At 53.3% G+C, this 12355-nt stretch overlaps 1 protein-coding gene across 1 annotated transcript; it reads right to left on the reverse strand.

Annotated features, from left to right (window-relative positions):
• Nucleotides 1-8516: 8516 nt before the first annotated feature.
• Nucleotides 8517-11518, reverse strand: Hand1 (heart and neural crest derivatives expressed 1). Its single transcript, XM_004629384.2, has 2 exons — nucleotides 10790-11518; nucleotides 8517-9388 (listed from the first exon to the last, which is right to left on the reverse strand). Exons 1-2 carry the CDS (start codon nucleotides 11327-11329, stop codon nucleotides 9284-9286), a joined length of 645 nt encoding a protein of 214 aa, XP_004629441.1. The 5' UTR covers nucleotides 11330-11518; the 3' UTR covers nucleotides 8517-9283.
• Nucleotides 11519-12355: the final 837 nt, after the last annotated feature.

The following is a 12355-nucleotide window of genomic DNA, read 5'->3' on the forward strand; positions in this document are numbered from 1 at the left end:
ACTCCTAAGCTGGGTAGGAAATAATAGAAGTAAAAGCGATGACGCTAACACAGTCTTCACTTTGGGCAGCCAGCGCGCATTGTAAAAAAGCTGTCACCTACTTCACTCCAAGGGTTTTGGTCAAATGCTCTGAAACAAGATACTCGAGGTCACAGGGCTGGAGGGGCTGCTGAACAAATGCTAACCTGCCTCCCAAATTGGTACCATGGCTTTCAGTAAGCTGGGCCAGGGTTAAAGACTTCGAGAGCCTTCACGGCCCTGTGAGAAGGGAGGAACGTTATTGTCCCTGAATTTAGAGAGCTGAAGTTGCTGGTCCAAGAACACCTGAAAGTGGTATAGAGGAGACCTGAACACAGGTTCCAGAGCCCACCGTGTCATGTTGCCTACTAACTGGGCAAGATAATATATGGTGATAGTGTTGCTGGTACAGTTAGGAACTGCCGGGCTTGCCCGTCACCTCAGCTACCTGGGACGCTGAGGCGGGAAGAACAAGTTGAAGCCTACCCTGGGCTACATAGCAAGGCCCTGTCTCAAAATTTAAAAGAGGCCCAGGGCCATAGCGCAGTGGCAAAGCACCTCAGGGTCTAATTCCTAGTTCTGAAGGGAAAAAAAAGATCAATGAAGAACTGGGAACCACCAAGTAGAGGAATGGCTTAAAAGTCTCACTGGAGGGGCCAGGGAGATGGCTCAGTAGGATAAGCGCTTGACTGGCAAACACAAGGATGTGAGTTCAATCCCTGGTTCTGCCAAAAAAAAAAAAGTCTCACTGGGTATGATGATACCTGGATCCCAGCATGCGCAGGAGGCTGAGGCAGGAGGATTGCTTCAAGTTCAAGGCAATTCTAGGCTACATAGTGGAACCCTGTCTCAGAAAAACAAGCGAACAAAATTAATTAAAATAAAATATATGTCATTGTTATATTTAATGATAGAAACATCAGTTTAGGATTACTATATATGTATGCTATGTGTACATATACATGTAATATGCATGAGTGTGTATATAGTATATAAATATTGTGTGTATATATATACACATACATGTATATATAGGTCTGTAGATGCGAACATGTCATCCATGATCATGGGCAAATTTACAGGCATATTAAAGCTTCTTACTGCTCCATGTATAACCATACTGTACCTGTATTTGTTTTTTCAGTTTTGAGATAGGGTTTCACTATGTAGTCCAGGATGGCCTCAAATTCATGATGATCCTCCTGCCTCAGCCTCCTTAATGCTGGGATTGCAGGCATGCGCCACCACATCCAGCATGTGTATGGCTTACAGTTAAATAGAAAGGAAAAGCCATTCTGGAAATGAAACCAAGAGAGCTGCCTGGCAGAGAGGCTTCTGGGCAGACCCCTGAGGGAGGAAGTAGGTTTGGTGAGATGAGTGGGGTAAGCCCAAGCCAACGTGACAGTAAGTGACACCCAGAAGGCCTCAGACGCAGCAGGAGGAACTTGAGCCTGGCAGTCCCGGAATCTGCTATTACTAAAACCAAGCTAGACATTGAAATATAGTTAAGCTGTGGGACTCTTCAGTGTCCGCCGGCCGGCGACCCAGGGCAGTAGAACTGTCCTGTAGGAGCTGGTGACTCTGAGAAGCTAAGACAGACTTGATATTTGTCCCTTCCGGTAAAACCACGGGCTCTGGGAAGGGTCCAGGCCTACTCCAATGAAGATTAAGTGCCTCTGGGCTCTGAGAAGCCAGCAGGGCTTAGTTAAGCTAAGATGGCTAAGGAGTCCTTGACATGTGCTCACCCAGCCCCTTCTACAGGAGGGTCTGTGACAGAACGGCACAAGGCGACCAGGGCACAGGGGAGGCCACCCATTTAGCTGGGCCTGGAGTGGCTCAGAGGACTCGGTCAACCAGTGCCCAGGCTAGCAAGCAACAGCCAGAGGTGAAACAGTACCAACGAAGCAGTGAAGCGTGGCAAAGCCAGGAGCGTGGAGGTGAGGGGAGCAATTAGGGAGCGACTCCGCCTGCTTCCTGGGGTCAGCTAATCTAGAAGCCGAACCTGGCCGAGCCCCATTTAAACAGTTCCAAGGAAGACCCATACTGCTCATAGTTGTAGCCAGCAATATTTCCAGAGCAGGACATAAAAAGATGGTCAGGATGGGGCTGGGGGGATAGCTCAGTGGAATAAGCGCTTCCCTGGCAAACGCAAGGGCCTGAGTTCAATTCCCGGTTCCACAAAAAAAAAAAAAAAAAAGATGGTCAGGATAGCAGACCTAAGAGAAGTGGCGATTACTTGTTGGACACCTACTAGGAAATAACAGCTATGGTGGAATATCGATGCGTAGTGTACAGTGGTAGCCCACATACAAGCCTGCAATGAGCTGTGATCCCTAATTTCCACAGAAAGCAAGGCTGGGAGGAGTGCAGCGCGTTGCTTTCCCAGGATCCCAGGGCGGCAGGGTTTTGGGTTACCGAAGAGGTGATTATGCTTCCTCTAGTAGTTTCTCTTCAAGGATTGGAGGTGGGGACTGGATTTTAGCAAACCTCAGGGAAGAGAACTCAAGAGATCTGGTACTGTGCAAACCCTGTGTTCCCTTGCAGTCAGCCTGCACCCTGGACTGCTGGCTCGGTGGACGTGCGGCGGGGACCCCCTCTGCGCTCCTGAGCTGCGGGGCGAGGGCCAGGACTCTGCTCGGAGGCGCCTGGACAGCGCGGCGGACGGTGAGACCGCCAGGTGGCGCCCTGCCCCAGTCGGTGGCGGACCCGCGGGGATTTTCTGCCCCCTAGAGAGCAGGAGTTTGGTGGACGCCTTCAAGTCCTAGGCGGGCAGCTCCCCCTCCCGCCGCCCTGTTTCGCGGATGGCAGGGCAGTTCAGCAAGGCCAGGAGTGCCCAAGTCTCTCTGCACAAAGGGCCCCGCCGTGGGTCCCCTTTTCTCCCCACACCAAGCCGTCACTCCACACTCGCGCACTTCTTACCCTCGGGCTGCCAGGGCGGGCGGCGCCCCTCCTGCTCCCCCGCCTCACCCGGCTCCTCAAGCTGTTCGGGCGCCGCCTCCCTCGCTCCCTCGAGCCTGGCCCAGGAGTCAGCCCCTCCTAGACCCTCGCTTCTCGAAAGTTGCTCTGCCTTCTCTTTCCCCAAAGAGCGCTCAGGCTCAGAAAGTTCGAGAAACCCAGGCGAAGCGGGACAGCTAACATAGCCGGTTTATTTGCTCTAAGAACTGGCTTGCGGGCCCATCCAGCCCTCCCGGGTGACCTCAGCCTGGTCCCCCGTATTGTATTCTCTATGCTTCGAAACGTTTTCAAAGGTGTTTCCCCACTTTACCCAGATAAAGAGTTCAGCGGAGGGAGGGAAAGCAGGGCTAACCTGACCCCTCTGGTGTCCCAAGAGTGAGCTGTGGATCTCAGCCAGAGGCTGCCCAAGTTTGGGAGGCGGCACCTTCAGCCTGGGCTGCACCCCGGCTCTGCAGAGCAATAGCTCTTTCATCAAGCAAATGACCTACCGTGAGTCTCCGAAGAGGAGGCTCTGCATGTCTTACACACAGCAAGTGCTCAGTTAAAAGTAGTCGTTTGAGGCTAGTAAGTTAAGTATTCCCTCTCCATGACCCCCTAGACCTGCACTGTTTGCGGGGAATACTTGAAACACGATCCAGACTGAGGTGTGTGGCAAGTATAAAACACAACCTTTGATTCTAAAGGCTTAGTATGAAAAGAGGGATGTAGAGCGTCTCGTAAACAATTTTATATTGGTTCAAGCAAAAATCATATTTGGGGCATTTTGAGTTAAATTTTATTTTTAAATTTCACCTATTTCTCTGCACATTTGTAATGTGGCTGCAAAAAATGTTTAATTATAGGCCAGGCGCAGTAGTGCACACCAGCATTCCCGAGGCTGAGGCAGGAGGATGACTGCAAGTTCAAGGCCAGTCTGGACTACACAGTGGACCCTGCCCTAAAAAAACAAAAAACAAAAAAAAGAAAGAAATTTTTTAAACTATACATATGACTCATAGCTTGTACTCTATTTCTAGGGAAGAGGGCCACCTTAGCTGGTCTCTTGGAAACTGGGATCTCCGGTCCTATCTACCTCTTGGTTTACCTGGATGATGCCCATAAAGAGCTTTGAATCTGAGAACCAGTGGCAGGCTCTGCACCCTCGGGCAAGTCCCTGAATAGCCTTATTTTCCCCAAACAGCAAACAAACCAAAACAACCTTGCAGAGGGATACACAAAGTGATCAAAGCAGCTCTGCCCCAGACTGTGGAGCAGGGCTTTGCATCCTTCTCTGGGTCCCTTCTGGCTCTCTCGAGCCCAGGAAGGCCTGCTGGAGTCCTTCTCTTTGGCTTGTAAATGGGGAAGCTGAGCTTCGGTGAACTGACTCACCCAGGTCTCCAGTCCCAACGTTGCTCTCCAGCTGTTCTAGAAGCAGAAAGTGGTCAGTCAGTAAGGGACAGAAGAGTGCAGCTCACTGTCACAGGGCTCTCCTCTGTGGGCATTAATTCCCCTGGGTAAAGCAAGGGGAACATTAGCATGGGGAGCCCAGTGCTGTAGGATCCTTTGCGTATTTCAGCGAACCCAGGAGTTGTGAGTTCCTTTAAAATCCAGCGCCTCCGTTGTCCATTCTGCAGGGATAAATGTGTATTTCTGTTTGTTTTAATAACATTTGTAGGAGCTTTATATAGTGTCTGTGTCTGCTTACATTAGACGCTGTGTATTATAGTTAAGAGTCTTTCACTATTTCCCATATAAACCTTGTTTTTTATGGGTTTGGGAGAGCTCAGCTGTAAAAACTCTCTGCTGAAAAAAAATATTTTTTTTCAAACAAATTGGGTTTAAATCAGGAGGCTAGTTTCAGACACTTCTAAGAGTGTGTATTTTTTTTTCTTCCCACTCACTTTTCATTTAAAAATAAGGCTGACTGATTTTGTAATTCTGTTTCTTTTATGAGGACTTAGCAAGAGGTGAGCTTAACTGCCCCTTGCAGGGAGAGAAGGTTCCAGAGGCTTCTGGGAGACAGCCCTCCAGATACCAAGCCTGCAGAGCACCTCTAATCCAAGCCCTGCTTCTGCCTGGCTGTGACCCCTCTGGGCGCCTTTGAGACTGGCTCTCCCTCTCCCCATCCCTAGGGAGCACCATTCCTGACTAGCTCCCTCCTGGGTTACAGAGGAAAGCGTGCTTCACTACCAGGCAAGGTGGAAGAGCTGGGCTAAGGCACACAGAGGCTGCCGCGAGAGTCACAGGCAGAGCCTTTCCCCTGCTGAAGGCAGGAAAGCTCTCAGAGATCTGCGGCCTAGCTCTCCTTTGGTTTTATAGGAAGACTGCTTAGAATCCCCCAACAAGAGTTCCAGGGGAGGCTGGAGCTGGAACCCTAGCCAGCTTCCCAGAATTCCTTCCTTCCTTCTTATCTTGGAGACTATGGACAATCAGAGGGAATGAGCTGTGATTGCATGAATCTGTACACATGTGCATATGAGCGTGCGCGAATGTGTGTGCTCACGCACGCACACGCACACACACACCCACCCTGGGTGGAGGTGCTCTGCATAGTACAGAAAAGCCAGGTCTCTGACGTCAGCCAATCTGCACTTTGACCCACCTCAGCCTGCCTTCACCCTCCGCGTACATCAACGTGACTTTGGCCGAGATCCTGCACCTCTCTCAGCCGGAGCCACCCGTAATATTACTTCGCAGAAGTCTTGTGAGGTTGATATGAACTAATACACGCTAAGGATACAAACAGCTTGTTTGCCCTCTTTGGTTGTTTCGTTAGTTTTAAATGGAACAAAAAAGCACATCTGCTATGTGGGATGAATCAGAACCCTTCGAGACAGCTATTTACTATTATAATTTAACCACTAACTGCATTAATATCTCCTCTCCTTCCCTATATTTATAGACCCACAGCACCTCACCCGTGGAAGGTACTTAAAAGACTTATGTTAAATAAACTGCAGATAGCGTTGAAAGTATGCTGGCAGTAGGAGAAATCTGAAGGAAATTGTCACTTAATTTTTATCCCAAAAGTAATTTTATTCAATTGTAAAAAAAAAAAAAGTAGAAAAAAATAGAAGTAAAATAGTAATAGAAGAAAAGTAAAAATTATTCTTACTCCCAGAAGCCAAGGGTAGAAGTGGAAACATTTGATAAATACTCTTCCACATTTTCTCAATGAATACTATTTATTTATAGTTTTATATAAAGGGAGGTCACAATGTACAGAGCTACTATGGTGGGAAAGCTCTCCCCACTTCATATATCATGGATAAATTTCACAATTCTCACATTTTTTTCTAAAGGCTGCGTAATAATCCACTGTTCTGATACATTTATTTGACCAGTTCTCTAATTAAACCACATCATCATCTTTTCCTATTTTTTACTCTTTAGCTCAATTGCTCTGTAATTAAATCCTTGTAGGATCAGTGACCGTTTCCTTTACGAAATATTCATGCAGTTTGTTAAATTGTCATTTCATTTCTATATTAAAAGATAACATATTTATTTAAAATAATGTTTTAATCCGGATGGCACTGTTTCTGCCACAACTGGTTTGAGGTGTGTGACCAACTGTTTGGAGACCCCGACAAAGAATCAGAAAGTGTCTTGCAAGCTCTGAAATTCGCAGAGGAGGAGGGCTGAAGTAGGGTGAGCACCCAGACGAGTGGGAAGCGTCGCACCCAGCCTGGAGTCCCGTGGGGAGACAGGCGCCCAGAAGCAGCTCCGACTCTTCCGCTCGGCTTCTCTTGGGCGAGGAGAACGTGGCCCGGCCGTGGTGCGTGGATTTGGGAAGGTAGGACAATACCAGCGATCCCCTTCTAGGGTATTGGTTCCGTCTCTTGTGTGCAGATTCAGGGTCTGAGAACCGACAGGACTTAACCGGATTGAAGGGTCGGTCTGCCTGCCTGCTCTGCGCCCGAAGAGGGTTTGGGGCCAGCTGGATGGGTTTTCCTGAAGAGGCCTGGTAGGCCCCACTTGGCGGTGCCCCTGAGGAGGTACCCCTCTTCTCCTGGCCAGACCCGGGTATGCATTCCTCCCGTGCCTCGGATACTTCACAGTGCTATAAATAGCGCGAGCTGGGCCCTGTTCACCGATAGAGGATAGTGCACCCCGCTGACCTGGGTCCCGGGTTCGAATCTAGCCCTCCCCGTCCTGGGCCCTCCAGCGTCTGGCTGCCTGAATCTGTTTCCCTATGCCTACTAGCATTTCAACTGCACTCCCAGCTCCAGGAAGTTAAAAAGTTAAGGAACCTTCGGTCTTTCTTTCAGCGCCTACCCAAGGGGCCTGGGGGCCTCCGACCCCGTTTGGAGGCCGGGGGAGGGGCGCATCGGGCCGCCTCATTACCTCGAGGTGTTGCCCTAGTTAAATCGCCGGCCTGTTTGATCTGGAGGCGGGTGGCAGAGGGGAAAAAAGAAAAAAGTAGGGGGGCGAGAGTAGGGAGAAGCTCACACCTCCCCCACCTCCTCTTTGCGCCCATAAAACACCTTTTATTAACTCCTTCGCGTCCGGAAAGGCCCGCGTGGCCTCTCCGCCTCTGCTACGGTGTTTACAGCCTGGACTAATGGAGCCCCGTAGTCACCCCGAGGCGGGAAAGGGACGCCTGGGGCTGCGGGAAGCCCCGCCGCCCGGACGCCTTTCTGGTCCGCCAGTCCAGCCTTTGGGAAGCCCGCCTGGGCCCGGGCCCCCGCGCGCCCTCTGCCTCCGCCGCACAGCTGCGTCGCCTGCAGCAGGCCCGGGCGCTGCTGGGGGACGCGAAAGCTCTCCACTCAGCGCTTAGTATTCGGCTGCGTGCAATAAAACCGGCAGTGCGATATTCTTTCCCCCGGACGCGAACACGCACGCATGCGCTGCCTGGATCAGCCAGCGCGGTCTCTGCGGCCGAGGCCACCCGGAGGCAGGCGCGCGAGAACCCCGCGCGGATGCTGGCGACGCGCGCGTAGGCCCCTGTAAGACCGCCGCAGGCTCCCCAAAACGTGTGGGGTGCCGTACTGGGGCGACCTAAACGCCCCTAACCATAAAAATAACCTGCCTTTACTCGCTTGTAAGACCGCGGCCGCTCCGACTGGCTGCTCGCGGAACTGCGCGCGGGGCTGTGCAAAGCACACGCGGGAGTGACACTCGCGCACCCGTCCACAATTTCACACACCTCGACGCGTTCTCCAGCGCACTGCCCTCCCACACCCCAGAGAGCGGCCCTGGTGTGTACGATTGCCCCCCTTTCGCTCCCCAGTGCGCCCCTCTCCATCAAATCTGCAGACACCAGGGTGCACATAGACAGACCTTCAGGTACCCGCCCTGACCAACCTCTTGGTCCTTTCCTGCTTATTGCTGGCGGCTCGCGTGAATTACCCTGTCCTGAAGTTACAGTCCAAGAACTTCCCTCTTCGTTCCGGGAATAGATCCGATCTCGGCTTCCGTCCCCCGACTTGATTGGCAACTTGGTTGAATCTTACGAAAGGGAAAAGGATGCACACTCAGGCTGCCACCGAGGAGCCACAGAGCCGGGGACGGGCCGCGGACTGAGATGCTGAGACACCACGCAGGTTTCCAAGAACATCAGAAAACTTTTTTATTAGTCAAGAGCATAGATGCTGCTTTGGCAAAGGAAGGGCTGTGAGTGGTCTTATAGATCTGAGGTAGAAAAGGAGTGAGCCCGGAGAGAAAACACCTGAGCGAAACAGGCTTGATAGGTAGTTTAAATACATTAAAAAACTGCAACATTGGGGAAAGTTTATATCTAGAAAGGAGCAAAGAAGGAGGGAGGGGGACTTGGTAGGAAGGGCAGCGATAAAAATATAATTAAAACACTACAGTCTTAAAGGGAACAAAAGTCAGCCCTCCGTCTTGCTGCTTTTGGTTCGGTTTCCCGGTTGGAAAACTATTGATTCCTCTTATTGCATTTCAATTTGCGAAGATATCCGGGGATTCTGACGCAAAGAGGAGGGGGGAAAAGAGAGCCGGAGAGCAGAGAGAGGGTGGCGCTTGGGATTTTGGATTGGGCACAGCACGAATGGTGGAGGCTTTGGGCCCTTCGGTTCCACAGCTCCTCCATCCTGCTTCGGGTCACCCTCAGAGGAAATGGCGATATACATATACATATATATAATATAAATTTCTCTTTCTCTTAATGTATTTTAAAACAATTTCAAAGGACATTGCACGTGCGATCCAAGTGTGTGGTTACAACCAACGACCTTCCAGCACCGGGGTAGGGGCTGGGCACGATAGGCTCCAGCCGGGGGGCCCAGAGGCTGGCCTTCGCCGCCGCTTTCCTCTCGTCCCCGCCCGGGTCGGCCAGCCGGGGCCAGGTCCTCGCTCGGGTCTCGGCTCACTGGTTTAGCTCCAGCGCCCAGACTTGCTGTGGCCAGCCGGTGCGCCCTTTACTCCTCTTCTCGCTTGGGCCCAGGGCGACAGGAAAGCCTTCGTGCTGTGGCTGCCAGACACACGAAAAAAGGCGAGAGAGGAGGTTTACACCATTATGCTCTGATTCACCCGGCTAGGGGGTGGGGGGAAGTGTGCTGAGCAGGGACTTCCAGGCTTTAAATAAGTGACGGATTTCTGTTTTGCGAAATAGGCAAACAGGCTCATAAATTTGCCTTTATGCACCAAGTTCTCGGGATGTAGAAAAGGATGGGGATCTTGAGAAGTTTTGGTAATAAGAATTTGCTGCATCTGGTGAAGCAGACACGTGCAGGGTTGCCTTTAGGGCACCTAAGAGAGACCACTGGGAGCTGGCAGTTGGGACAGGTGGGAATCGACAATTTCCCAGCTCCTGGACCCACAAGCCCCACCAACTTCCCTAGGTTAGCATCTGGCTTCTCCATGGGGGCTAGGTGTTGAGAGCCTCCAAGGGCTGGGTGAAGGAGGAAGGAACTGCTGGTCCTGGCAGCCTCCTTCCCGGCTCTGGAGCAGCAACAGAGGCACTGCTTACCGGAAGCGGTGCCCTGTGAGACCTCCGGATCCGCCCTACAATTACTTTCAGGGAGACCCTTCCTGAGCCCAGGGAAGTGGCTTAGAGATCCGAGGCCTATCTGTCATTCTCCAGGTCCCCAGGTAAGCTGGCTTAGTTCACCGGCCTGCTGTGGGGTTGGAGCACACACATTGGCCTGCCTGGAAATCACAGCGCCCCAGGTTCTGCGGCCCAGGGCACTAGGTTAGTATCACCTTCAGAGGAGAGGATCCAAAAAAGCCCGAATGGCAACTCCGAAGACAACAGAAGCTCAAGCTTGTTTACCTACAAAACCTCTGGGTTTTGGTTTGTAGGTGAATCAAACCAAACCCCATTTGGTTGCCCGCAAACCCAGCTGTTTCTGAGGGGGGCCAACGGAAAACACTGGAGACTTGGGCTGAAGGCCTGCCCTATCCAACCCTGCCTCCATGCCTCAGTCTCCCCACCTGTACAGCAATGAAAGGAGATGACGCGGCCATTGGCCCTGTGCTCCTAACATTCACATTCACCGAGTCCTACTTGCATGGCTAATCTGGTTTCAGGAGAACGCAGGGCTAGGACGCACCTCCTCCCAACTGGAAACCAAATGGGCAGCTTCTTGGGACCGAGGCTTTGGATGGGTTCCTAGAGAGGGCCCCAGCACCGCTGGAAAGCATTGGGATTCTCCATCCCCTCGGCCTTACAAGCATGCTATCCCCATGTCACGAATAATTCGGTAGTGAATCAGCTTCCCTCTGCGCACACTCTCACGCTGTGACAGTCTGCATGACTCCCCTCAGCCTTTCAGCTCGCGCACTCTCGGGTGCAAACCCCCACCAATCCCCACCTCACCGCCTGCCCTGCAGCCGCTCGCTTCCTAGGCTGTCGCCTGCAGGCCCAACTCACCAGCTCCCTTTTCCGCTTGTTCTCTCGGCTACCGTCGGCCTTCTTGAGTTCAGCCTTGAAGGCCTCGGGGTCGCCCGCCTGTGCGTCCTTGGCCAGCACGTCCATCAGGTAGGCGATGTAGCTGGTAGCCAGGCGCAGTGTCTTGATCTTGGAGAGCTTAGTGTCAGCCGGCACATTGGGGATGCACTCGCGCAGCTCGGCGAACGCGCTGTTAATGCTTTCCGTGCGTCTGCGCTCCTTCTTGGGGCCTGAGCCTTTCCGCCGGCTCAGGCGGCCCCCGAGCGCCTCCAGTCGCCCGGGGCTCTGACCAGGCCTGGCGTCGGGACCGTAGGCGGCGGCCACAGCAGCTACGGGTGGTGGCCCGCCTGCAGGGAAGTCCGGGGCAGCGTCCGCCGGGCTCAACAGCCAGCTCTGGAAGTAGGGCCGCTCCTGGTGACAGCGGGAAGCCGGGCCAAAGAGGAAGGGCTCGTGGAGCATGGGGTGCGCGGGGTGTGGGTGGTGATGGTGGTGATGGTGCGCGTAGCTACCCACGAGGTTCATGTTGGGGAGGCTCCTGGCCTGCGCCGCCAGCCCGATTAGCGCCGCCCCATATGCCCCACAGACTACCGGGGCCACCCGTGGGCTCCCGGCCGCGCGGTGCTGGGCGCTGGGAGCCGGCTTTCGGTGATACCGGGACAGGACTGAGGTGACACTGCACGTTCAGTCGCGGCCTGGAGAATAGCGTCCCAAAACTCGTTTAACCCTTCTGCGGACGCCCCTGCAGGTTCTGGTTTATATAAGGCCGCGGCTTTGATGTCAAACTCTCCTCCCGGCCAATGGCAGGGGGGCGGGAGGAAGAAGGGGGTGGCGTCCCAGGTTCTTCTAGAGGAGCCACTCACTCCAGGCTGCCGGGCGACTGCGGAAGAGGCTCCGCCTCCGACACTCCAGTCAGATCCGCGTTCCCCTGGGAGGCGGGACCAGTTACGGTGACATGGCCTGCTACTGCCCGGACTGTGGCGGACCCACCTCCGTGGGCCCAAGGAAAATAATTTAGGAGCAGCAGGAGCGAAGAAATCCTTCGCCTAAAGCCCACCTCTTGATATTACAGCTAGGGCACCTGAGACCCGGAGAGGAAGGGGAAAAGAGCGGTATTTATTTCGAGACTCAGAATTGAAAAAACCCTCCGCAAGGGAAACAGGCGAGGCCCCGCATCCTGGCCAGTGCCTCCGCCGCCCTCTGGTTATCTGCCCCTCCTGGCAGGATGGGGAGCCCAGCCCTTGTCTGTGGTGCCCCAGACGCTCCTCGACAGCCGCTGTAAGACTGGCCTACCGCTGCTGACCAGCAGAGAAGTGTGCTGACCAGGTGGGAGTGGGCCGGTAGGGGTCAGCCTCCAAGCCTGTGCGCAGTTACTAGCTTGTTTCGGGCTCCAGGGCCTCAGATCTGCTCTTTTCACTTGCCAGGCGCCTGATCCAGCCAGAAAGCCGGCAGGCCTGGCTGAAGAAAGGCAATCTGGCCTCCACCTTGGCCCCCCAGGCTTTAACAACTGTCCTCAGCAGGACTCGCGGGAGAGCCTGCAGTGAGGCAGCG

Source organism: Octodon degus, unplaced genomic scaffold (assembly GCF_000260255.1).
Source record: "Octodon degus isolate 3935 unplaced genomic scaffold, OctDeg1.0 scaffold00029, whole genome shotgun sequence".
In the NCBI taxonomy this organism is placed as follows: Eukaryota; Metazoa; Chordata; class Mammalia; order Rodentia; family Octodontidae; genus Octodon; species Octodon degus.